Source organism: Gekko japonicus, unplaced genomic scaffold, assembly GCF_001447785.1.
Source record: "Gekko japonicus isolate JY-2015 unplaced genomic scaffold, Gekko_japonicus_V1.1 scaffold308, whole genome shotgun sequence".
Taxonomy (NCBI): Eukaryota; Metazoa; Chordata; class Lepidosauria; order Squamata; family Gekkonidae; genus Gekko; species Gekko japonicus.
In genome coordinates, this window is record NW_015164673.1 from 1,152,589 (window position 1) to 1,180,391 (window position 27,803).

Sequence of the window (27,803 nt, forward strand, 5' to 3'; positions counted from 1 at the left end):
CACACACACACAGCCTCTGCCTAGGGAGCAGCTGACATCATTCCCAACTGAAAATTCCAACTGCCTTGGGGGGGGGTGAGTTTGAGGTGTGGAATGGAGTGTAGTCCAATCAGCTTCCATATGTAAATGACCTTGGAACGCTGGCCGGGACTGCACAAAGCAGCCAATGAACCCAGCCAGTGTCTTCCGAGTGGCAGTTTTTTCGGCCTAACACTAAAGGGGCCAATTTTAGAATTCTGGCACCCAAAACTCTTTTATAATAAGGGAGAGATTAGGATCTACAAATATCAAACATTCAAAGCTTGCAAAATATTTTATTTAATATGTAACAAAACAAGTCTAGTATACTTATGACATTAAAACTCATATGATATGGTTTCAACAATAAGTTTAAAAGCATTTTATCTTGATGCCCAATGCTGTTGGGGGGGGGGGGGAATTACAGACTTCCATACAGCAACAGAGATCCTTGTTAGATGAAGATGAGTAATGCTACAAGTGTGATTTTATATCCTCTTCCTTCGTGTTCTGCTTAGTTAGGAGAAAGCATTTTTCTGCTAACACCTTTTGACTGCATTAAACAATATTGTCAGAGATGCATCACATTAAATGTGATATTTCCCCCCTAAAATGGGTGACTTTCCTGATCAATATTTATATAGCACTTTCAAGTGCTCAAAACACATCACAGACACAAGCTCAAGAATCTTCACATCCAAACACCATAATGTAGGTCAGCATTTCGCCCCCAGGTGGGAAGATAACAAATACTATGGCCATGAGGCCACCTGGGGTGAGTGCATAGTTTAGCCATTGTGCTGCACTAGCTGTCAATCAGCATCTTATGACTACAAGCCTGGAGTCTACTAGTATGCAAAAAGAATGGAATGTACAGAGTAGGAAAAAATCTTATTTCCAGTTCAGTGTGTTAAAGCTAGCCAGAAGCAGTCCAGCCATACATTTTCTGTTCTGGCTCTATTTCAAGCTCAGTATATCATATCAGTTCAACATGGGTAGCTACTGTGGTCTGTCCTCGAAGGTTCTGAGCTATACAAATATAGTTTCCAGCATCAATGGTTTCGAAATCTTCTACAGTAATGAGACTCTCTGAGATTCTTGTGGTGTGACCAATTCCTCTGTCAATCAGCCTCCAGGTGTCCTGGATGATCACAGGCCTTTCATACTGTTTGAAAGACACCAAAATGAAACAGTAAACAGTGTAAAAGTACATAGGGAATACATAATACAGCTAACAATTTTTTGTTATAGCATGAAACATATCACAGAGCAACTGAGGCTAAGAGCTTTCAGATTACTGTGGCTGTGGTATTTGTTTTAGTGCCCATGTTACTATGATAATGTATGACAGGGTGGTTCTTTCCAATAGGATAGAGTCAGATACTTATATTTACAGCTTGTTTCACACAATCTTCTTGCCACAGGAGTATGAATTAGATGTGCTGTGTCTTTTCCAGTTTTTGATTCTAACATGACTGGAACTGCTATGCTTTCCAGAAGACAACTCTGCCCTTATTCATAGATAAGGTTTATCTGCTAATGTTGGCTATCAGACTGGATCTTAAGCAGTTACTTTTTAATTTGGGACTGTCTTTAAAAATGAGGACTTTTAACACTCTCAGGTCAGTTATTTTCTCGGTTCTAAGGCAGTAAAGTACAGTCAGCAGTTCTTAGGGTAAGAGGGCCCCAAGCTTTGAAAATAATAGCCAGTGCCATGCAACTGCCAAAATATTTTTATCAATTGACAATCTCAAAACTAAGAAGAGCTTTTACTTTGGCAAGACTGAGCGTTCTTCCCTCAGCAGTGTTGGATGGCCGATATAATAAAAGTATCATACCATAATGGAACATGCAGATGCTCATATCATACAATAGAAACCATTGAACGTATGATTATGGAGTGCTCTATATTCGATGAGTTGAGGGCTAATTTGGTCACCCCTTTACTTAAAGATATGGCACTGCTAAATGTGCGAGCCCAGGTGTCATGGCTACTATCGTATACCAATGATCGTGTCACCCTCTCAGTGGCAAAATTCATAGGCGCAATAATCAAATATGAGAGAAATAATAGTAAGGTCTTTTAAAATATTTTATTTGGTTCTAATTTCTGCTTAAGGTGATAGCCGTATGAGCAGTGATAGATAGATAGATAGATAGATAGATTCTATCTAATAGCCAGTGCCTTGAACTGGAGAAACAAACTGGCTGCCAGGGCAGATCTTTCAGAGCTGATGTGATGTGCATTCACAATTAATTAATTAATTACTTTGATTTTTACCCCGCCCTCCCCGCTGAGGCAGGCTCAGGGCGGCTTACAGAAAAAACAATAGTTAAAATAACAATATAAAAATGTATACAAATCACAGGCATGCCAGAAATACAAACTTAACATATGTCTTCAAAAGAGCTAATATGAAAAACTGCACAAGTTGCACCAGCCCGTTAGTGGGCTGCTGTATTTTTTAATAACTGAAGTTTACGAATTGTCTTTGGTAAATCTCATGTCAGGAATTTTCTCACATATAACAAAATTGTTATTAAGCTACTGTACTGTTATTAAGCACCGACCCCATATTCAGTGTTGCACCTTCAACCGGCCAAGGAAAAGAACTTAGGCCAGGATCCTCCTTCTAGGAAGAAGGAGAAAGGCAGCTCTGGCACTGTGAGGGTTCTTTCTTTCAGTTCTTTTTGGTACTGTGAGTTATCCTTCCTGCAGTCTATTCTGGCAAAGAGTCAAATGGCAGCCAGGTATCATAAGCTGTCTTCTTCCCCTTCCTGGGACTAGCAGCAGTTGGGTGTATGTATTGTGGGGGTGGGGGGATTTTTCAACTCAAGAGCTATGGCTGTGATCCAAATTGAGCCCATCCATTCCACACACACATCCCATCCATTAAACATTAAAGTAAACATTAGGAAATTAGAACACAGATTTCCTGTAAGATGCTTAACACTAGGTTTGGGGGGGTGAACAGGCTAGAATTCAATATTATCAACACTACACTAGATTCTTCAAGGCTTGAGCAATTCTGTTTGCAGCTAGAACTGTTAATTTACACTCTGCTGTATGATCCTTGCTAGCACTATGGTAGTATATATAATCTTCTGTTTTATTTAAGGGAAATAATAAAAAGAAGAACTAGCAGCTTACCTCTTGCCCTGGATATATCCAATTAAATTCTACTTCTACATCTGGCTCTCCCAAAACTGTGCACAGAACACTGATATCATCTCCACCGCTTGCATTGTTGGATGATGCCTTAATTGTTGTTGAAGGTGGACCACTAGGGACTGGTGAAAAAGCAAGTGACATGAAAGAAAAAGTGGTTTCTCTCCTGAAATTGCAATGAAAATTGGGGGGGGGGGGGCAGCCTAACACATTGCTCCTCTAAGAGGGGGGTGATCAGTAGAAATTGACACACATCTTTAACACCAACTAATTTCTGCAAATCAAAGTAGGTTAAAGACACAGGAGCAAGCACTAATAAAAACACTGGCAACCTTGAATTCTGTCTACATTTTTATTGTACTGAATTTATCTTTTAATCTTCCTGCATCTTAGATTGTATGTCTTTCTGTAGGCAGCCATAATAAAATTATTTGTAGATGCAGACCAGCTTTTCTACAGTACTTAAATGCTAATCTTTATTATATTAGCTCAATGCCTAGGACATGGTCCCTAAAGTACATTAAGTGCCCTTGAAACAAACAGGAGATGTTTCAATTTAAATATGAACCTAAAATAACTCAGACTAACAAAATCTGTGGTAGGCAGGGCTTTTTTTGTAGAAAAAGCCCAGCAGGAACTCATTAGCATAATAGGCCACACCCAGCAGCAGAAACTCATTAGCATATTAGGTCACACCCCGTGCCTTCCCTTGGCTTGCTTGGGCGCCCCATGGCTGTGGGAAGCCTGGGCAAGCCGGCCCTTGGACAGGCCAGGGAAGGCACGAGGAGGCATTTAAATGCCTCCCTGGTCCTTCCGGGGCCCCCCTGGCCCGCCCACCTCGGAGTCGCTAGGGGGGTCACTCTCCAGGCCTTCCCTCTGTAGCCATACACACAGAGGTTTTGGCTGTAGTGGGCGTGGCCAACTCTGAAGCCAGCTGGAACTCCGTTCCTGTGCGTTCCTGCCCAAAAATAGCCCTGGTGGTAGGGTATGAGCTTTTGTGAGTCACTTCTCACTTCTTCACAAAAGCTCCTACCCTGCCACAAATTCTGTTAGTCTTTAAGGTGCTATTGGACTCTTGCTCTTTTCTACTGCTACAGACAAACATGGCTACCCATCTTTCTCTAAAAGAACTTGTTCAACTTTTAAGAAGTTTCACTTGGATGGTATTCATTTGGGCTGTATAACCTAACATCATTATTTCTGTTGTGAGTCTAATGTTACAGAAAACATTTCTAGAACTTTCCATCCTCTGGGATTTTTTCTTTCTTTCTGAGCCTGTAGATATTGGTCATTTATAATTGTAACTGTAACAATGATAATTTAGAAGGGCAGCAGAACTCAAACTGAAGCAATAATTTTCTTAAACAGTTCCAAGGTTATGTGTGCTTGGTCTAACAAAAGCAAATATCTTTGCCAAGATAACCAAATGAAATGAAGCTGAAGTCAATGTTATGTGTGTAAATTATGCAAATCATGTGATTTCCTCATGGCTGCTGTGTAATTCTGCAGTCCAACTTAGAAGTGAAGTCACCTTCCACTGATAAAACAGTTGTGGGAGGGGAATCACTTAGACTGGGGGAAACAGGTTGGCTATACCTTCATCGTAACCAGAATCTGCACATGACTAACTGGATTCTCTTCTGGGCAGTAAAAGCACATTCCTGTTTAGGATTGCCAGCTCCAAGTTAGGAAACACCTGGAGATTTTGGGGGTGGAGCCTGGGCGGGGTTTGGGGAGGGGAGGGACTTCAGTGGGGTATAACGCCATACAGTCCTCTCTCCAAAGCGGCCACTTTCTCCAGAGGAACTGATCTTTGTTGCCTGTAGATCATTTGTAATAGCACAAGATCTCCAGCCACCACCTGGGGGTCAGCAACCCTATATCCTGTTAAATTATAAAGCTAGATCTTAGTGCAGACATGGCAGGTCAAGAATGACCTCCCAGTGGTACACATTCGTCTACTCATGCTTCTTGTTTTCCTTAGAGAGCCAGTGTGGTGTAGTGGTTTAAGTGCACGGACTCTAATCTGGGAGAACCGAGTTTGATTCCCCACTCCTCCACTTGCACCTGGCTGGATGACCTTGGGCAAGCCGTAGTTCTGATAAGAGCTGTTCTTGAAAAGAGCAGTTTCTCTCAGAGCTCTCTCAGCCCCACCTACCTCACAGGGTGTCTGTGGTGGGGAGGGTAAGGGTAGAGGAGTTTGTAAGCCACTCTGAGACACCTTTGGGTAGTGAAGGGCGGGGTATAAATCCAATCTCTTCTTCTTCTTACCATAAAAGGGTCACTCAAGCAGTTCACTAAAAGCCATTATTAAAGCCATCATGCTCTGGCTGAACTGTGTTGAAAAAGCATCCAGGGTCTGCTCCTACAATGATTTCCAGTAGGTGAGGAGCAAAATGATGTTCCACCAACTCAATTAATCTTACCTTCCACATAGAGCAGCTGGTATTTAATGGAAATCTGAGGCGCCCCCCTTGATTCGGCTCTGCAGTAAACTACTCCTTTGTGTTCAGACTTTGGGTGCTGATAGACAAAGCCCTTCTTTGCATCATAGACAATGTCAATTCCATCCACTTTGACTTCTTCTGCTGGGAATTCCTGATGAAGCGTCACTTTTGCTGACGGGTTGGTCACTCGGCAAGGAATCACCGTGGGTTTATCTGGGTTAAGGTACACCACCTCGAAATAGCTGGGAGAAGGAACAAAGAGCTCCCCTTTATCTGTTCGAAAAGTAATGTAAGATGTGTTATGTATCAGCATGATGTATTTTATTTCCTCACCATTTTAACAGTCTGACCTTGCAAAAATGGCCATTCAACAATAGGAGAAAACAATTTTTACCAGAGTTGTAATTGTTAGTGATGCTCACTAACAACAAATTGTTAAGGACTTTTGAAAAGATTCTTAAAGAAAAGAAATGAAAAAGTTAACTGAAAGTGTCATACTTCACGACATTATAGCTAAGGCTACATCTTCAGTTTGCATGCCCTCCATTAGCACATACCTATACCTCCCCACAGATGTACCTATTACTCCGGGAGGAAACATGGGACTTAATACAGGGACTTTGCCCATAAACGACTGCCATATGTAACTGGTAGGCTGTATTTGGCTTGGGGAGCTACACACTACGCCTAAGAAGGACAATAAAGCTCTGAGAGAGTTATTTTTTAGTAGCGGCTTCATTATTGAACTAAGATAAGGCTCTATTGCCCTTACCCAGAGACTGTTATGTACAAATGTGTGACCAACAGTTTTTTTTTCTCCTTACCAGGACTACAGCCCCCCTTCCCCCGCCATCATATTAAAACTGTCCTGCATTTCATAAGAAGTGTGGAGTGTCAAGCTGTGCTGTGGTGCACAATGTCAAGAGTTACTGGACTCTTGGATTTTCCAGCAATACCACTGAATTGGACCCTACTGCTTCAACATATTTCTGAGCCTGATTAAAAAATAAGCAAATCTTTCCCATTTGATGTGTTGTCTAAGGCTTTCACGTCCGGACCTCATTAGTTGTTGTAGATTTTCCGGGCTGTATGGCCATGGTCTTGGCACTGTGGGACCTGACGTTTTGCCAGCAGCTGTGACTCTCCATCTTTTTGTGTTATAACTCCGAGGATGCCAGTCACAGCTGCTGGCAAAACGTCAGGTACTACAGTGCCAAGCCCACAGCCATACAGCCTGGAAACTCTACAACTCATTTCCCATTTGAGCTTACAAAGCAGGTTTCAAGGGGAGGGGGACAGAGTGCCTCTAGGCATTTTGAGCTTCAAAAAGTCCTCTTCACGGCACGCTTGTGCGTGTGCAGTAGCCACGTGTGACTGCACAGGTGACCACTCGATGAACAACAGTTACCTGCTTACCATTTTATTTCAGTTCTAAATAGCACTTATTTAAAATCAGAATAATTTGTCTGGAAAAAGCATGTAGGATTTTTTCCCCAAACTATTCACTCTGTGGAAATGGTGCTCCACATGAGTCTGTGTAAGACATGTCATTGCTACTTCTGGCTCCGCTGTGATATGGCCACCAAGGCATTTACTGTAGTTTCACAGAGAAACACAAAACTGGCTTTCTTTGGGGCCAGCGAACCACTTTGTTACCTGCAAAAAAGATGTACGTTGAGCTTGTTTTTGACTCATCCTTCTTGCAGTTGTAACCTTTGCACACGAGTAGCCAGCAGCTGTATTCACCGGTGTCTGCTGCAGTGGAATTTGCCAAGATCAGCTGACTGTATCTGTCATGTTGCTTGATGCTAGCAAGAATAAAGACACAAAACACAGCTAAACGCAGCAGTTGTAAAGTCTCCAATATTTACTTGTGTACTTTATTGTGCCAGTTCTGCCCATTCATAAAACCACATAAAAAGACCAAAAAAAATGCTTTAAAAATCGCTGGAATGAATGGCCACATTTTAGGGCAGGTTTCAGCGTTTATTTATTTTTGTTTTCTCAATGCTTCCTTGACAAACATGAGGACTAGAAGCATTCACTGTCTTTTCTTCACCCTGCCATGAAATAGTTTGTTTAAGACTTCCAGAATAATTCTCAAGATTAGCAAAAGTGGCACGTTTACCACATATTTTAAAAGAGTTTAGATGCATGACAGATTTTGTCTAGACTTTCAGTAAACTGCAAATTTTGTTTAAACATATCCTTTCTTGCAAAATTGAGTAGTACAACATAGTAATTTACCCTTGCAACATGCTTGGGAAAGGGAAAGGAAAGAGAGAGAAGTAGCGTAAGGTCCCTACCCTGCAGTTACTGTGCGCTTTGCAAATTACGCCCCACCCCCACACATCCCTGGCTATCCTCTCTCTACTCCCCTGCACCCCAGCAGATAACTGACCACAGGCTACTCTCTCTGACATGAGTGGACATCTTACTGCTAATGCCACCCACTGCTATGTCGCTACTGCCTGCTGTACCCCACTCGAGAAATGGTGTGGCCATCCCGAGGACTTGATGAGTATGGCCATATGATAACCTCTGCCAACTCATCCAGGCATCCCTGACCAATAGGAAAGAGACCCATCAACAGTAGGTGGTTTAGGAAACAAGCCATTTTGTACAAGTAGACCTGCTTCCGAACTTGTGGTAAGATCACGGAATCTCCTGTGAGGCCTGTTGGACCTGTTGGAGGAGGAAGAGGAGGAAGAAGAAGAATGAAAAGTACGCAGATGGATGAGTGATTTCAGCTTAGCGTACTATATTAGATCAGGAACAAGACAACTTTAGCCGGCTCGCAGGCCGGCTTCTATGTCCCGTGGAACCGCCACCCCAAACACTCACACCCACTTCCCAATAGGTTATTTACAGTGGCCGAGAGTTCCATAGGCTCTCGGCCAGGAACCTAGCCCACTGATTGGTGCGGCTAGGATCCGCATAGTCCATTGTCTCTTTGAGCAAAGCTTGACGTTTTCGCTGGACCGCGTGGAGTCCAAGCTGGCCACGTGGTCTGAACTGGATATATTACAAAGAAGAAATTGGACTTATACCCTGCCCTTCACTCGGAGTCTCAGAGCAGCTTACAAACTCCTTTCCCACTGGTGCACAATCAGAAGGTGAGGACTAGGTGTGAATGATGGTGGCGTGTCCTCAAACATGCTGTCTGAAAGTGAAATTTCCCAAATACAGCACAGACTGCTGGAAAATTCTACAAATTCCCAGGAGGTGTTTTCAGCTGAGAACCTCTAAGCACAAGTAATTTGGAGGGTGGAAGGGAAAGGGATGTGGATTACAGGATAGTAAATGCAAACTACATTAAAAGCTTTTAAGAAAAATTAAAGTGTCCTCTTCACTTTCCTTGGAGCCTGCTGTCAGTATCTTGGAAACTTCTGAATTAACGTACCTGTGCCTTTCAGTCTGAGAACGGGAAATACAATTTATATGCAGTCCATAAAAAAATAACAGCCACCACCACCTTTTCATTAATAAAAGAGGCTAACTGGCAAAAAAATAAATAAAATCTCTAGACAAATGGTGGAAGATGGAGCAGAACAGACGCCTGCTTTTGTAGGCTCTTCTCATGATTATCGGCCATGTAGTGCTGGAAAGGGCCGTCAAGTCACAGCTGACTTGTGACAGCCCCATAGGCAGGGCTCTTTTTGTAGCTAAAGCCCAGCAGGAACTCATTAGCGTAATAGGCCACACCCAACAGCAGGAACTCATTAGCATATTAGGCCACACCCACAACAGCACCGCTTATTGGCATATTAGGCCACCCCCCATGTTACCAGAAGTGTGCTCATCCAGCCACACCCACCTTTGGCTTCTTATTCTGCTTACCTTGTTTGTTGTCAAAACCCAGGGCTTTTTTGTAGCAGGAACTCCTTTGCATGTTAGGCCACACACCCCTAATGTAGCCAATCCTAATGAGTTCCTGCTGCTGGGTGTGGCCTATTATGCTAATGAGTTCCTGCTGGGCATGGCCAACTTGGAAGCCAGTCCAAAATAGCCCCGCCCGTAGGGTTTTCAAGGCAAGAGACATTCAGGGGTGGCTTGCCATTGCCTGCCTCCACGCCACGACCCTGATATTCCTCGGAGGTCTCCCATTCATATACTAGCCAGGGCTGACCCTGCTTAGTTTCCAATATCTAATGAGATCGGGCCATCCAGGGCAGGGCAGGTTATCAGCCATATAGTCCCAATTAAAGAAGGCAGATCTCTTGTGGAGCTAGACTGCCGACAGAAGAATTTTACCCACTGTTTTGCTGTAGCATTTTAAGGCAGGGACCAGGCAGGTCTAGGCATGGGCATCAGTTTAGGAAGACTGGCACACACCAAAAGAAAGGCAAACATCTCACCCTGAAAAGGTTCTGGCAAAGAGTTATACTAAAGTATCTCAAGAATGCTAAACTGGTTAAACACCAAAAAAAAAAAAAAAGGAAGTGAATTTTTTCAAAGGACTTACAAATCAGAAAGCCTGAAAGAACAAATGCCCACATGATGGATGATGGTTGTTGCCTCCTTTCCATTCCAACTAGATTCCTAGGGGACTAACACTTCACACCAGCCCATAACCTTTAAAATACCCTTTTTGTGGATCCATTGTTGAACAATGGTTCATTTGGCTGTAGCAGTACAGAGAAGAGGCTGTGCCTCAGGAATTGTACCTCCACAAGTTAACAGAGACTGTTGATAGACTGTTGGAGCACCAATCAAATGCGGCAAATTAAGGTCAGCATTAATTAATTCACTGTACAATTTTATTTGGTTACCATACAAGCCAACAAACGATCTATACCAATTGCCTGGGAAATCAAGAGACTGAGTGCAAGCTCTTTCTCCGGAAGCTCAGCCATATGAATGCAGATTCCTGTTTGTGCTTTTACACAAAGTGTTGAAACATAGTTCAGAATTAACAATCTTTGCATTCCTCGCTAAGATGTACTTTCCTGTTGTAGCATAAAATCTTTGACAAAAGTATTCTTCCTGATGAAGCATCATGCATTTTTCATACGCTTGCATAAGAAGAGGTGTGCACTAACTGATTTCCTGTGCTGTGGGTTTATTTACCTACAACAAATTCTCTTAATGGGAAGTGATGCAGTTTTCAGACTAGTTCTTTTATCAATGCAAGTATATCTTTAGACAGTACCCAGGTATGGCATAAGTAGAACATAACAGATCTAGTCGTTCAGGTCAGCAATCCATCTAATCACGCTGTGGCCAAGCAGTTGCCCTGGAGGGCCAAAAATCCACAGCATCGAGGTCAAGGCGTCCCCCAGTGCGGCTTCATAGCACTGTTATTCAGAGATTGACTGCCTTTTCTGACAACTGTCAGAAACCTTTCTAGTAAAGTGCTTGATGCCTAATCTTTAAAGATATATAAATGCAGAATCATGAGTACTGCAGGTACCCTAATACACCATGGCTGGCTGTCTCTTTATCCGTATGGCCACTGGTGGACAGGAACAAGCTGAGCCAAGTGGCCCCTGTGGCTCTTGTCCTCATCACTATAGCCCACATAAGCCCCTGTGGTGCTGCCAGAACTGCTGGGGTCATCTGGCTCAGCTTGCTCCAGGGTTGTTTGAACAAGAGCAGGTAGAGAAAGAGGTACTTTTCTCCCTTTCTCACAATACAAGAACTCGTGGGCACTCCATGAAATTGCTGAGCGGTCGGGTTAGAACAGATAAAAGGAAGTACTTCTTCACCCAAAGAGTGATTAACACTTGGAATTCATTGCCACAGGAAGTGGTGGCCCCTACAAGCATGGACGGCTTCAAAAGGAAATTAGATAAGCATATGGAGCAGAGGTTCATCAGTGGCTATTAGCCACAAGGTATAGATAGGGACTCTGGGGCAAGTGATGCTCTGTCATCTTGGTGCTTGGGGGGGGGGGTCAACAGTGGGAGGGCTTCTAATGTCCTGGCCCCACTGGTGGACCTCCTGATGGCACTGGTATTTCTGGCCACTGTGTGATACAGAGTGTTGGACTGGATGGGCCTTTGGCCTGATCCAACATTGGCATCTCTTATGTTCTTATGTTCTTATGAACATTCTAACCCACCACCCTTTTTCATAAAACACTTGCAATTAGAAGAAGAAGAAGAGATTAGATTAGATTTATACCCTACCTTTCACTTGGAGTCTCAAAGCAGTTTACAATCTCCTTCCCTTACTCTCCCCACAACAGACACCCTGTGAGGTAGGTGGGGCTGAGAGAGTTCTGAGAAAACTGTGACCGACCCAAGGTCACCCAGCTGGCTGCATGTGGAGAAGCAGGGAATCAACTGGGTCCTCCAGATTAGAGTCTACCGCTCTTAATCACTACACCAAACTGGCTCTTAATTAGATGTTTAAAGGCAAGCAGATGGGTGTACATCACTATGATTCAGCTCTATTTACCTCTACCATTTATTAACAGAAACATTAAACACTGAAAGCGGTGCATTTCATCCAGGCAATTTTACTTTTCCTTTAATTTTATAGGAAATTAGGAAAACAGAGCACACCGATTTATGAACAAGGCTCTTCCTCCCCATTTTCCTTGCAACTGTAGTTATCAAGCCATTGGTGTATGATTAACGTAAATGCTATATTAAAGACGGAAATTCTGTTTTATTGCACTAAAGAAATAATCTCCAACACTGAGCCAAAAATATCATTACAGTCACATACTAATTCCTCTCTGAAAGAACCTGGCCCTACGACAGCTGTGCAGAGCTTCCCGCCATTTAAAGAAGGGGGAGTAAACCACAATCACATAACACAATATTGGCTACATCCACACAGGGACAATCCTCTCCTGTGTATTCATTGCTGTTGTGAACACGTCCACACAAGGGTCCTACCCACTTTTCTCAGTCATCTCCATGTGGTCATAATTTCCCCCTACTATGCCTTTGAATGAGACTTTTAAAAAAATCAGCACTTGCTACAAAGATACAGCATTATAATGACATAGCAATGGCCGTTTATTTAAAGCTGGCAAAAAGCTCTCCAGTGATGGTATAGTGATACAGCACCTTTTTTAAAAAAAGGTGGGAAATTGTCTTTCAGTAACATGGTGGGGGAAATGGTCATTGTGAGGGGATGTCGGCAGTAAAATGTGCTGATGTGGGCAGGTTAAAAAACCTGCACCTTCCTGACCAAATGATGAGGTAACTATTTTAGACAGTGTTTTGTTTTGTTTTTTGTTATTTTTAAGATCATAGCAAAGCATGTTTCAGAAAGTTCAGAGCAATGTAGGGGAAAACCTGGAAAGTGGATGATTGGAGGATGACATCATGTGCATGTCATGTACAGACAAAGAGGAACAGAACATGAGATATGTTTCACAAGATCCAAGAAACCACAGGGAAATTTACGGCACGGTTAGGCAAGGTGAAAGATCCACACCAATATAAACTTCTCTGCCCAAAGAAAACCAGCCCTCCTGCAGGCTGCAATCCTATACACATTTGCTTGAGGTTGAATCGCCTTAAACATAGAAGGGTTTAAGATTAAACTTCGACAGGATTGCACGGCAACCAAGCTGCAATGCCCTCAACCATGTTGTTACCAGAACTTCTGAAAAACATTAACACCTGACCACAAAGATGTTCGGGCTCTTGGAACCAAAAAACCTTAATCTGGTTTGGGCGGCTTTTATCTGATTATTTACTCAGCGGTAGGGGAATGCCTTTGACCTCTACATGCGGCCAAAGTCTTCTGTGCTTTGCATTAGTTTACAGCATTGGGAAATGAGTTCTTGACCTAGGTATTTGTAAAGTTGATCAAACTGAGACCTGCAGTGTTTGGATCCTTCTTTCTCTCAGAAACTTGACTTTTCCTGTGTGTTTTGCCAACTCCAATTTGGGAATTTCCTGGGGATATATGGGCGGTGCCTGGGGAGGGTGGAGTTTGGGAAGGGGAAGGAGCTTAGTGGTGACGTAATGCCATAGAGTCCATCTTCTCAAGTTGCTATTTCCTCCAGGGGCTCTGTGGTCTGTAGATGTGGTAAATCCAGGAGAACTGGCTAGCAACCCAAGCTTGGGCAGGGGCACACGGCAGGAATTCTCTCCTGCACTGGGTGTGTTCCTACTGTTGTTGCAAACACAGTAGTAGCACAAGGAGGTCTGCATATGCATAGGGACCAGGACATTCTTTGCAAGCCATAAAGAATATCAGGCTAACTTTCCCTATATGCGGCTGGTAAGAACACAAGCCTACTGAACCAAAGTAAGAGCTAATGCTTACATTCAGATACACTTCTAGAGTTAAAGCACTGTACTGCAAGTGCAGCACTTAATTTGTATACCGTATCATTGCAAGGGGGGGATGGGGATGAACCCAGAATTAGTTGGCTCCACCCCCCATCCTGCTCTTCACCCCACCAGCCCTAATAAATAACCTGCTTTCACTACCACGCCGTCATGCCCGGATCCAGATGTGATCCCCCTTGTCCTAGCTTCTAACATGGATGGAGTCATGAAAGGCAGTAGCCTAGCAGGTCTCTGTTGTGCTTGGCTCCAACTCAGTAGTTCCTCTCCAAGAACTGAACGGTGTCATTTGTATTCCGTTATGATTACTGTGAAAATCATGGGTTTTTTCGTCTGGAAAACAAATCCCAAAAATGTGATCTGTCTTTGGCAGATGCATTTTTCCCCTGATCCACCTTAGTTGACCAATTAGCATTCTTTGCATAATCTCTGGATACCAGGGGTCATTTCCTGCAGGAGCACACAGGGGCCGAGCTCCGGCAGCAAAGAGTCCAGGGGGCGGGCACATGCAACAAGCCCCACCCCCTGTTCCCAGCAGCCCTTAGTCAGAGCAAGAAGCAGCCATGTAAGTTGCAGAGCCCCCCCCCCCCGCCCAAAACAGTCCAGTGGCACCTTTAAGACCAAGTTTTATTCAGGTACAAGCTCTCCCTCTTCTGCAAGGACAGATCTGCACATTCCCCCCTCCCCAATAGCTAGCAATCCAAAACAGTCCAGTGGAGCCTGAGCGGTGGGTGTTGCCTTCGGACACACTTCCAGTGATGTCAGGGGGTGTGGCACATGCAAATAAGTCATGCTAATGAGTTATGCTAATGAGCTCCTGCGCCTCTTTTTCTACGAAATTACCCCTGCTGGATACACTTCACTCCCGCCTTGTCTGTGCCTGCTATATTGAGTACAAATGCCAAAAAACATGTACTAGAGACCCTGATGATGCCTTGCTATAAGATTAATGCTTTGTTTCTCATCATAAGGGATCAACACGTTTGAAAATATTCTTGTACAATGAGAATTTGTTTAAACATATGCCAGTATTTGAGGAAGCAGTTTGAGGAAACAGTCTTACATTATACCACAGACTTTTTTATACATTAGAACAAAGTTTGAGCCCAGCGGCACCTTTAAGAACAACAAAGTTTTATTCAAGGTATAAGCTTTTGTGTGCATGCACACTTCCTCAGATACAATGAAATGGAAGTTACCATGCTTGAGATGGAGCGTAATGGCAGGGTCTCAGTTAATTACTCTCAGAATTCCACAATTAAGGATACATCTGCCCATCAATCTCCAATTTTTGACATATTTATTTCCTTCACTGTGTTTCCCCCCAGAATTAAACCCAAACAAATGGCAGCCCTATAAACTAAGCTTGTGTCAGCTACGCTGCCATGGGGGATGGGGAGCTCATTCTGTGTCTGGTTAATTGCTAATGCATTCCGTTCTGTGCTTGTTCTGCTTTGCGCCGAAATGCTTATCTATACAGATGTGCAGGAGGGAGTTGTATTGTCTGGGTTTCTCTTAGGTGCTGTGGGAGAGTGTTGGTTCTCAGCTTTAGCTACCTAACGGTCTCCAAGCTTTATCCCACGCGGGGGAGGGTGCCTAATTGGCCAGTGCTATGGGGGGGTGCATACGAATACCCTATATCCTATTATGCCCATGGGGCCGCCACCATTCTTAACAGTGCTTATGGTACTGCATCTGTAGCTCTGCAATAAAAGTATTACCGTTCCTGAATGTGTGTATTTCGTTGTTGGCTGTGGGTTCTGACAGCTTGTTATTCCTGTTTGGTCCTTGAATCTGTTAAACATCTCCATTATGCTGTATGCTAATTTGCTGCTCACCCTCTACCTAAATGTATGGACTGGTAACTTCCATTTCCTTGTATCTGAAGAAGTGTGCGTGCACACGAAAACTTTAGACCTTGAATAAAACTTTGTTGGTCTTAAAGTTGCCACTGGACTCAAACTTTGTTCTACTGCTTCAGACCAACAGGGCTGCCCCACCTGTAATTCTCAGGAACTGTCCTCCTTTGGTTTTTTGAACTTGGTAATTTTAAATATTTTTTTAAAACTTCCATGCTTGAATCACTTGGTACATAATACATGCACACATTTTGTAGCACGCATTGTGACTATTCATTACATACTTGACAGAGATCCCAAAATGTAGAAAACTACATCCATGCTCTGTAAATGATAAGATTTTTCTTGCACAACTAAGGTGCAGTAAATTAAAATAAACTCCAAACACCCCAAACCTAATTCTGGGGGAACAAATTAGTAGTCTTAACAGTCAATTTGTTCATTTCAAAGAAACAAAGTGACTATAACTAAATAGTGCTGCTTAAATACTACTGGGTTTTTTTCCCTTCCAACTGAATGGTGTAGCCTGTATAATACGTAGCTAAATATAAGCCACAACCTTTCCATATCTGCCTAAGGCTATTTTTAAAGCAAGTTTCAAGAGATTATGGATGTGATCCAGCCAAAGCAAAGCACATCTATGTCCCATCAGGTTAAACCCATGTTTGGCTCTTTTCTACTGAAGCTGAAGGGACTTTGAAGTACCAAAGCTTTGCTGCAATGCATCCTTTCCAGTTTTTTTTTTCAGTACAGGCCCCTGAAATGTAAGCAAACTGGGGAAACAGGAAGAGTCCTATGCGGTGCCTCTTCCTTGGTTAGAAAAATCTTGGGTTGAGTTTTTCAGCTCAAGTATAAATCATAGTTCAGATTTCAGATGAATCCCTGCTCCAAATATGGCAGCGCTAAATTAATCAAGGGATCTGTTCAAGGCATTTATGAGTCCGATATTTGGCCTTCAACCGGGTACACAGATGTTGACAGTACAAATAATTGGAGTACATAGAAATCCCATAGGCTCCTAATTTTAAGTTCACCTTTCTCGTGCAGGACTTCAGCTGCGTCCTCAGCTACGATCTTTGTACATTTAAAAAGCTAGGCTTATTGACAGGCTTTCTGACATTTTAATAGGCTATGTGTCTGGGGAAAACAAAACAAAACAAAACAAAACACAAGCATGCGTGACTGGTTAAGCCACAGTTATTTGTTAATACCTCCCACCCCCAAGGTCAAGGTTGGATGAGAATGTTACAGGCTACAGCTGCCATCTAGTGGACTAAGGTGCTAAAACTCCTTCTCCAAAATGAAACCAAAGATCATTTTCGGTAAGTGCCAATGGAATAGAATCTTCCAGGCTCAGCAGGACAGCGCAGTCCATCCCACCTACACCAACCCTTCTGTATTACCTGTTCCAGCGTTTCATAAAAATACCATCTCCAAGCCTGAGGCCGCAGTTTCTAGCTACCACTCAGAGAACTATCCTCTATCACATTATTCTCTGTGACATTATCTTTAGGAAACTTGTAGTAGTAGCAAACAAAACATCTTGTGGCAATGCATTACATCTCTAATTTATTTATTGGTGATAGCAATAATCTGTTATTCTTGGCTTACATCTGCTGTAATTACACTGGATGATTTACTGTGTTATTTTTGTGATGTAGCGGCTAGAGCAACAATGCTTACTCAGTGGTTCTTGGACATGACAACTGTGGCTCTCCTAAGCACCGTTTTCCAACATGTCACCCACCCATTTTTAAGGAAAGTGGGTGATGCGGTTGCCCTTTGGGACTTGTGGCTGGCAGGTGGTTCCCACTGAGCACGGAGAGAGGTTCCAACCACCTTGTCCCTTGAAATACTACGGTTCAACTTGAAACGTATTTTTAACTCGGGGGAAGCATTTTGAACCTGAAAGCCTGCACATGGGTTTCGCTCGTAAATCTGACTTGCAAGTTCTTCCCCTCGTTATGTACAATTGGTCATTAGTCTATCTACCCTATGACTGTGTTTTACTAATAATATATTCATAATCAGCACAAGCACGTATAATGCGACAGGCAGGGAATAAATTAATTAATGCTTGACGGATCACTTTATTTTACATATCATGAGAAATCAACAACCCACCCATCAGGTCCATCAAATGTTGGCAAACCCATGGTGTACTCTCCAAGACCTCTGGTTGTTAGGTCAGGTCCAGTGTTCCCTCTAAGCTGAGTTAGTGTGAGCTAGCTCACATTTTTTAGCCTCTGGCTCACACATTTTTGTCTTAGCTCAGGAAGGATGGCTCCAGAGCAAACTAATTTATGCAGTAGCCAAATCACTCGCTCACAACTTTAATTCCAGTAGCTCACAAAGTAGAATATTTGCTCACAAGACTCCACTGCTTAGAGGGAGCAGGTCTATTGTTGATCACCCCATGGTGTACTTTTCAAGGCCTCTGGTTAATGGGCTAATTACACATATCCTCATAACCACAGCATCCCCACATGGTCAGGCTGCTGGTATCTTTTTTTGTATCTTGTAGGTGATCTCACAACCGCATGTATATGGTTGTCAATTATCCAGCTGAACCCATGGTGCAATGTCTCACGATAGGCAACCCAAGGGCTGGATAAGGTTCAATAGGAATAGGGAGAGAGAAGCCTACATGCTCACAGGTATTCTGCTAATTTAAACATGCACAGTAATACAGTCAATGTTAATATTTATATCTTATTGCATATGTGTTAGCAGGGATGGGAGTCGTTACGTGGCTCTTTTGGTTAATCGTAACTGTGAATGTGGCTCTCCATGGGCAGTGGAGTGAGTACCACTAGGGGCTTCTGGGGGGGGGGGTCTGTTCCATCCATATTTTGCTCCCTCTACTGGTTGATTTGATATTACACTGGTCTATGTCCAGCATATCTCCCTGCAGATTTAAACCGCAGGTTTTTATGCTGCTATGTCATTTAGAAGAGGCTTTCCTAGGATCACTGAATGCTGACAAAACTGAAAGACTCCTAAGCACCAACAGCATAATGATCTCAAAAACACTGTGTCATATGTCACAGAAGCCAAAACCAAAAGAGGCTGCAGCTAAGTCACACACAAGTTGTGAGGATAAAACGGAGAAGAGGAAAATCAATGTAAGCCACTTCGGGTCCCCACTGGAGAGAAAGGTGGGCTTTAAATGATTAAATAAATAAGCTCATTAGATACCCAAGACTCAGGACTGCCACTTCTCTGTGGCTGCATCCCATAAGGTATAAAATGGCAAAACCACAAGACAAAATGTGGCCATTTTTATTTTACTACTAATGTCGCTGTACAAAAAACGTGACTTCCTTTTGATACATTCCAAAGAGTGTAATTGCACTGTTTGCACTGTTGATCTAAAAAAGTCCTCTCTTCTATGAGATTGGCATACTATGTTTCAAACCCCTGCAAATTTTTGGAAGACTCTTCCCTCTTTTTTTTTTTTAATGGAAAAAGCAATCACTAGAGAGACAGATAGTGCTGAGGTTTAAGTGAACGGACACATTAACCATCTTCATAAAAAGGCAAAGCTATTGTAGCCAAGAAAACAACTTGATTGACTTTATTGGTAAATCATTGCCTGAGGCACCTCTTTTTCTCCCAGTGAAAAGAAAGACTGAGCTTCAAAGAAAGCAAAGGGAACAAATGTAAAGCGAGACTAAAAGATGTGAGAACTTCTTTGGGGAGAAGGTCTAACATCCCAATATGTCATAACAGTAAACACCACTGTTTGATTTGTACCTTTTATTCTTTAGCAATGTACTAGTTTACCTCAGTTAGTAACTAAGACTTTGATAGCTCTCCCAAAGGAATCATGCTTCATACAAGCTAAAACTTAATATGGAGGAACATCACTTAGACAAGTGGAGGACCTGCACAGACTTGCAGGGGGCATCTCATAAGAACATAAGAACATAAGAGACGCCAATGTTGGATCAGGCCAAAGGCCCATCCAGTCCAACACTCTGTGTCACACAGTGGCCAAAAATACCAGGTGTCATCAGGAGGTCCACCAGTGGGGCCAGGACATCAGAAGCCATCCCACTGTTGACCCCCCCCCAAGCACCAAGAAGACAGAGCATCACTTGCCCCAGAGCCCCTATCTATACCCTGTGGCTAATAGCCACCGATGGACCTCTGTTCCATATGCTTATCTAATTCCCTTTTGAAGCCGTCCATGCTTGTAGCCGCCACCACCTCCTGTGGCAGTGAATTCCATGTGTTAATCACTCTTTGGGTGAATAAGTACTTCCTTTTTATCATCTCATCTCGTTTCCCCCTCCCCACTATTTCTTTTTCCCCCTCCCTTGAAAGCCCCCATAGCCTTGTCCTGCTTCCTTGTATTCCTTCCACCTTTAGCTGCCCTCCTGTCTTCAACTTTCCTCCCCCCTGACAGCCTCTACCTGGGAAAACTATGGCAGCTGCATGGTGACTGCGATCAGGATACGCACAGTTGTGCTGTGGCGAGCCTGCAAAGGCTTGCAGTGGGCACCTCACCCCTGTATTCACCTTTTCGCACTTTCCCGCTTCTTGGTAACTCCCATATTGTCCTGCTTCTCTGTTTCCTTTTCTCCTTCCCACCCACCCACCACCCTACCCAGGGATGCCGAGTTCCCTTTGCCGGGGGGGATTTGTGGGGCGTTCTGGGACATCCCTGACATGTTGAAACCATAGAGCTTTGCCTTTAAACCACAGTGTCCCCGCACAGTGTCCCCGGCGTGATGATATCACTTCCAGGTGACATCATCAGGTCAGGGAAGTCACGTAGGGATGTGGCTGTTGGGTGTGGGGTTTCCCACGGGGAGAAGCCCTCAAAACCAGGGGAACCCCTGTCCTGAACTGGGCACCAGCAAGCCTAGTCCTACCATTACCATCAGCTGTATTTATTACTGACTTCACTTATACCCTGCCTTTCTCCACAATGGGGACCCAAAGCAACTTACATCATTCTCCTCTCCTCCATTTTGTCCTCGCAACAACCTTGAGAGGTAGGTTAGGCTGAGAATGTGTGCCTGGCCCAAGGTCACTCAGTGAGCACTATGACAGAATTTGAACCTGGGTCTTCCAGATCCTGGTTTGAAACTCTAACTGCTATACCACACTGGTTTTTGTGGGGTGGCTGCTGTTGAATACTAGCGAGCAGCTGGGCCTGGGTGAGTCAGGGAACTCTTGTGCTATCAAGTCACTCAGTGGTTGCTGATAGGCCTGGCCCTCATGAGTCCTCCCTCAAAGGCGAAAACATCCCTGGAAAGGGCCTGCTCATTCCGCCCTTTACTGACAGAAACCAAGGCTTCAACTGGCAATACTGTTGGGGTTGCCTAGCAATGGCCACAGAGGGCATTTGTTTCTTAATGCTGCAGGTGCTGCTATTGTTATTTGGGGGGATTTTAACCACCCCGGTGTTTTGTTTTCTACAGTTCAGCTCTTTCTGCAAACCTGGGGTTTTCCTCAGAATTGTAGAAAGGTCTGTTCATGGCTGCAGTCTCTGGATTTAAATATCCACAGAATCAGCCATACTAAGAATTAGATATATTGACAGTTGACATACAGATACATACAACATTGACCCCTACAGTAAGAAGGAGATTATTCAAAAACCTTGTTTTCAAACAGCATATGGGAAATACATACACATCAAAGATAAGGATAACCTTTATACCCTTTATAGTAGGGAACACTTATGACTGTGAAATTAATTTAAATATAGAAAATTTTCATTTTCTAGAATCAGCAGAAATCCTCATGTCAATGCATACGTCACAACATTATTATTGTTAGGGAGAAAATACTACTATATTATGAAACTTTAAAAAGCTGAAAAAGTAATTTGTGTGAAATTTCCCAGTCTAACCCAAATTCTTTTAAAATGTATTTAACATTTATAGTCCAACTTTGCCCCCATCAAAGGGGGTTCAGAGCAGCTAATTTCCTTTACAGTTCCCATGGATGTTTCATCAGACTCTCCACATTCACCCTGAGGTTTGCTTCATTTGAGTCAGTGGCAATTAAGACACCCTCTGATAAATCCCATTCTTTTAGCTTCCTTTTAACTCCTATGTATGTTGTACATACATAGCTGTGGTGGCTCAAGTGGTTAAGACGTTGAACTGCAGGCTGTGGAAGGTAGTAGTTCAGCAGTTCGAGACCCGGGTGCCACATGATGGAGTGAGCTCCCGTCTCTAGTTCCACCTCCTGCCAACCTAGCAGTTCGAAAGCAAGAAATTGCAAGTAGATAAATAGGTACCACTTCGGTGGGAAGGTAACAGCGTTCCGTGCGCCTTGGTGTTTAGTCATGCCAGCCACATGACCACTGTCTTCGGACAGTGCTGGCTCTTCGGCTTTGAAACGGAGATGAGCACCGCAACCCTAGAGTCAGATTCGACTGGCTTTCGAGCAAGGGAACCTTTACCTTTATGTTGTACATGAGGAAGACACCCCAAATTTTCTTAGGAGTGTTGTTGTTTCTTTCAATGAAGTCTAGTAGTGACTCTACCAATGTCCATCTTTGAAACTCTTACCTGAGTCTGGAGTCTTTAAAAGTGTCATGATAAGAGGGATAGCTCCACCCAATTTTATTCCCTTTGCACCGCAGTTCTAAACTCTGTCCCGCAGAAAGGCTTAGAGTGGCAGCAGGCTTCTGAAAGCGGCCCTTATCCATCACTTGCGTCATTATGGAGTAGATCTTTGGGGATGAGTCTGTGGATTCTCTCTCCTTTAATTTGGGAATTTTGGGTTTTACTTTTTTGTTAGCAGGTTTAATCCTGTTCTCTCCTGGTTCCTTTGGACGCTTGTTCTTCGCAGACTGACCAATAGCTGTCACAAGGGAGAAGGGGGGGAAAACACAGTGTAAATATCAATATGCTATATTTATCCTTTTATAGAGGGCACGCTTTCCCTCAAAATGTTATTTTTCTCCTTCCGACAGACTCTAGGATAAACATATTATTGATGTAATACTTAAGATTTAAACAAGCCAGAGCAGTGGAGTTTCTTTTTTGATACTCTGTTCGTTTTTTATTACTTCAGGCAGGATGCTCACAGACAGGCCATTTTAAATTTGCATACATTTAAATTAATACATCCAAATGAATAATTACTAGGTTTCTTCCCCTAGGGAGAGATGGCACTCCTGCACAAAATCAGTTATTACCCGATGCTATTACAGGCCATTTGCCAGCCAAGTCTAATTCAAGCTGCTGGTTATGACCTTTGAGGCCCTTCGCATCCTGGGGCTGACATGTTCAAAGGACAATCTTTCCCTCTGCATCCCATGCTGCAGCTACTAACTTCTGCCTACTAATGTCTGTGTGATCCCTCACCAACGGTGACCCGCCGACCGTCGACAAAAGCTTTCTCTGTAGTTGCTCCCACTTTATGGAAAGGGTGCCCTGAGTGGTGAGGGGAGGCTTTTAGGTGCTGTAAAGCTTTTAATACCCTGGTCTGGATAGCCCAGGATATGGATGGATGGATGGATGGATGGATGGAGCTGCGGTGGCTCAAGTGGTTAAGACACTGAACTGCAGGCTGTGGAAGGTCGGTAGTTCAGCAGTTCGAGACCCGGGTGCCGCATGATGGAGTGAGCTCCCGTCTCTAGTTCCAGCTCCTGCCAACCTAGCAGTTCGAAAGCAAGAAATTGCAAGTAGATCAATAGGGACCACTTCGGTGGGAAGGTAACAGCGTTCCGTGCGCCTTGGAGTTTAGTCATGCCGGCCACATGACCACGGAAACGTCTTCGGACAGCGCTGGCTCTTTGGCTTTGAAATGGAGATGAGCACCGCAACCCTAGAGTCGGATTCGACTGGCTTTCGAGCAAGGGAACCTTTACCTTTACCTGGATAGCCCAGGCTAGCCTGATCTCGTCAGATCTCGGAAGCTAAGCAGGGGTGGCCCTGGTTAGTGTTTGGTTGGGAGACCACCAAGGAATACCAGGGCTGTGACTTGATGACAAAAAAACCCCAACAATTAAACGGAAAGGACCTTAAAACTCCCAATAAGTTGCAGAGAAAAACTTCCAAACCAGCAAGAGATACCCCCACACCTGGTTTCATGGTGAATGTAGACCTATGTTCAGATGCGCATCTCCATCAGCATGGGAATGTGTATCCACACCCTTCTGAAGGGCTAGACTGATCTCGTCAGATCTCGGAAGCTAAGAAGGGTTGGCCCTGGTTAGTGTTTGGAAAGGAGACCTCCAAGGAATACCAGGGTCGTGATGTGGAGGCAGGCCATGGCAAACCACCTCTGAATGTCTCTTGCCTTGGAAACCCTATGAGGTCACTGTAAGTCAGCGGTGACTTGATGGCACTCTCCACCAAAGCTTTTAGTGGAGTGTAAATTACAGGCATTTCATTAGGTGGGGGTAGGGTTGCCCGCTCCGGGTTGGGAAATACCTGGAGATTTGGGGGTGGAGCCTGAGGAGGGTGGGGAGGGACTTCAGTGTGGTATAATGCCAGAGTCCACCTTACAAAGTGGCCATTTTCTCCAGGTGAACTGATCTCTGCTGCCTGGAGAGCAGCTGAAATCCCAGGAGATTGCCAGCCACCATCTGGAGGTTGGTAACCCTAGCCGGGGATTGGAATTTTACCATGGGGAGAATAAAAATGTTTTAATAAATAATTTTTAAAAAATACTTGTGCAGTAAATGAGAGTGCATAATGCTTTCTAAGGACTGTTTTTATAAAGAAGAAGAAAGTTTCTTGAAATGGAAGTATATTATTGCAGAGGAATTTGCGGTGGTTGATCAGGAACAGGGAAGGGCAAGAGAAGCCTTCAGTGTATACCTGAGCAACAGGTTGCTTTGATTGAATAGCCTGGCCGGTCCACAGCTTCATGGGACCAGGTGGAATGGAACTTTATTGGTCCCTACGCAATTGCAGTGGCTTAGAGATTAAGATGCTGCGCTGCAGACTGGAAGCTCGGCAGTTCAAGACCCGAGTGCCGCATGATGGGGTGAGCTCTCCCCAGCTCCTGCCAACCTAGCAGTTCAAAAGCAAGACATTGCGGGTAAATAGGTACCACTTTGATGGGAAGGTAACAGCGTTCCGTGTGCCTCGCCATTTAGTACATGACCACGGAAACATCTTTGGACAGCGGAAACAGAGATGAGCATCGCCCCCTAGAGCCGGCTTGGAAACAGAGATGAGCATCGCCCCCTAGAGCCAGATTTGATTGGCTTTAGAGCAAGGGAAACCATTACCTTTACCTTTTTACTCAATTGGTATAGTCCACGATTATGGAACACTCAAAACTTTTTTCATGTTGTGATCTGTGGCAGTTTCTTGGTGCTGATGCAACAAGCTTCCCAATGAGTTTCCCCAGGAGTTTGCTCAAGACAGAAATCGTACATGCTGTATAGTTTTATCTTGCAGTCCACCCAACACCACTGGTTCATTGTTCTTTTTTTAACCAGAAACCGTTGCTGTTAAATTCAAATGTTTTTGTCATACTTTGTAATCTGCTGGCTGATTGACTAAATAGTTTTTATCATATTTGTAATCTGCTTTGAGTACCAGTGAGAAAGGCAGACTGTAAATGAAGCTGATAAATAGTTCTGTTCTGCTGATGGAAATCCCTTCAATCAGTGGAAGGTTTTACTGGATCCAATGAAATGAGTGACTGGATTAGGGCAGACACATTCCAATTCCAATCCCCACCCCCATTACATTCCAGTAGGGGATAGGTATGTCAGTGGGAGGCGTATTTATGTGGAGTGCCAAGGGGGGGGGGGATGTAATGTAAGTAAAACTAAATTAACATCAGACCTCCAGACCATCCCAAAAACTGTGGGCGAAGGTTCTCTTGCTTCCTAATAACAATGCAGTGGTCCTTGATTTGTTATTTGGGGAACATATACACCTGGCTTGTGTGATGCTAGAGATTTTGTACTATTTCTACTACCAGATGGGTACGTGATCTTTCATCACCCCTGAACAGGGGTGTGAGGGGAGTTTGTGACCAAAGCATGGACAAATGTAGAAAGGTTCTTTCTTTTAAAATAAACAAAAACAAAACAAATGCATCCAAGCCGCAGATGACTGGCGGCATCTAAGAGCTCTCCCAAGCTGGTCCTTCATTCAGACTGGATGCTACAAATGTGCATATGTGTATTAATACCTCTGAGAAAGTCTATGATTACAGGTTACTGGACAGTTCTTGTGGTATCTCCTAATTCTATGAGTTTATCCTCAGTGATGTGCTTGACATACTCTTGACATAATCTGGAAAAATGATGAGAAGGGCAAGAATCCTTTAATTTCCTGGCAATATTTAGAGAAGAAAATTGTTTGGATGAACTTTAGTTATAAAGAAGTTTGGTTTTTGCAAAACAAACATTGAACTATTAATCTATAGTGACTAGTGCTAAATTTTAACAGTAAACAACAGAAAGGTTCTAGTACAATTCCAATATGTTCCCCAAAAAGTAAGACCCATTGAGTTCAATGGGGGCTGCTCTTTATAGCTTGGATTGTAGCCTTAAACCACAGCTGGGCTCCCTACTGCATTTAATAAGTGAAATGTATATAAACCAATAGAGAAAGTGATGCTACAAATGAATACACAGGTGAAGAAAGGCTAAAGTGCTAGCTGCAAAGAAGGATGGTATACACGACAAGGAGCAGCATCACATCTTTCCAGTTTTGTTTTCTAAGTTCCACTTTGTATATTAGGCTTTCCTTACATGGGCATTTCAGTGCAGTATGATATATAAATACGCACTTCTAATAATTGCCTACACGTATATTGCACTGTATAAAGTGACCCTCAAAGAACCAGATTTTTCCCAGTAGGCGTTTGATACCAGGCACAACTGTACCTGAATATTTTAAATACACAACATAAGAACATAAGAGACGCCAATGTTGGATCAGGCCAAAGGCCCATCCAGTCCAACACTCTGTCACACAGTGGCCAAAAATACCAGGTGCCATCAAGAGGTCCGCCAGTGGGGCCAGGACATTAGAAGCCCTCCCACTGTTGCCCCCCCCCCCAAGCACCAAGAAGACAGAGCATCACTTGCCCCAAAGCCCCTATCTATACCTTGTGGCTAATAGCCACCGATGGACCTCTGCTCCATATGCCTATCTAATTCCCTTTTGAAGCCGTCCATGCTTGTAGCCGCCACCGCTTCCTGTGGCAGTGAATTCCATGTGTTAATCACAAGCATTAGCATCTCTAAAGGATGCTACCATTTCGAAAACCAGGCTCCTATTTTTTTTTATTTTTTAAAAGAGCTCTGTATGTGAGACAGGCTGAGCTGCCCAGTTCTGAAGTGACTAAATGAAAGGGGGGGGGGGAGAGATGTGCCCAGATTCTCAAAATTTTTCGATGGGGCGTGTGTCAGCCGACAGTCTCCATTGCTGGCAGCCAAGGCTTGCTTCAGAAAGAGGCAGCTCTCTTGCCAGGTAACGGGAAACAAATGTGCCCGTTTTCATCTGAGAGGAGGAAGGGTGGGGGAGAAGTCACCCCACTCCCTTCCCTAAGGCATCCGCGACCCCTCGGCAGGCGAGGAGTAACAGGGGGGTGGGGAATGTCAGATCAGTGTTCCCTCTAAGATGAGTTAGTGTGAGCTAGCTCACCATTTTTTAGCCTCCCGCTCACACGTTTTTGTCTCAGCTCAGGAAGGACAGCTCTAGAGGAAACTAATTTATGTAGTAGCCAAATCGCTTGCTCACAACTTTAATGCCAGTAGCTCACAACGTAGAATTTTTGCTCACAAGACTCCATGGCTTAGAGGGAACATTGTACAGTCAGATTAGAGGAATTTAGGTTGGAGCCCTCTAAGGGGGGGGGGGAAGGGTTGAAATGCGGGGCAGCCCCCTCCCCCCTCCTCCCCCGGGCGAGGGGAGAGACGTCCCCCGTTGCTCAACTCACCATTTTGCAGCGTTTGGTGCAGCAGCAACAAGCTGAGCAAGAGCCAGGGCTTCATGATGGGAAGGGGAAGAGCGGAGATCCGCCAGCGGGGGGAAGTTAGCAAGGGAAGGAGCCGAGGCCCGGCCGCCAACTTTTTGAGGGAGAGACAGCGGCAGGGGAAGCGCCT

The 27,803-nt window shown here is 43.9% G+C and overlaps 1 protein-coding gene across 1 annotated transcript; it reads right to left on the reverse strand.

The window, feature by feature from the left end:
* Window positions 1–575: 575 nt before the first annotated feature.
* PDGFRL (platelet derived growth factor receptor like) lies at window positions 576–27,803 on the reverse strand. The gene is made up of 6 exons (XM_015409247.1): window positions 27,638–27,803; window positions 22,285–22,579; window positions 7,291–7,442; window positions 5,614–5,907; window positions 3,170–3,309; window positions 576–1,183 (listed from the first exon to the last, which is right to left on the reverse strand). Exons 1-6 carry the CDS (start codon window positions 27,690–27,692, stop codon window positions 995–997), a joined length of 1,125 nt encoding a protein of 374 aa, XP_015264733.1. The 5' UTR covers window positions 27,693–27,803; the 3' UTR covers window positions 576–994.

Coding starts and splice junctions, on each gene's coding strand:
- PDGFRL (XM_015409247.1), bottom strand. CDS start 27,692: ATGAAGCCCTGGCTCTTGCTCAGCTTGTTGCTGCTGCACCAAACGCTG. Junction 3,310..5,613: donor CCAGCTGCTCTATGTGGAAG/GTAAGATTAATT, acceptor CTTTTTCACCAG/TCCCTAGTGGTCCACCTTCA. Junction 1,184..3,169: donor GGATATATCCAGGGCAAGAG/GTAAGCTGCTAG, acceptor TCTTTCAAACAG/TATGAAAGGCCTGTGATCAT.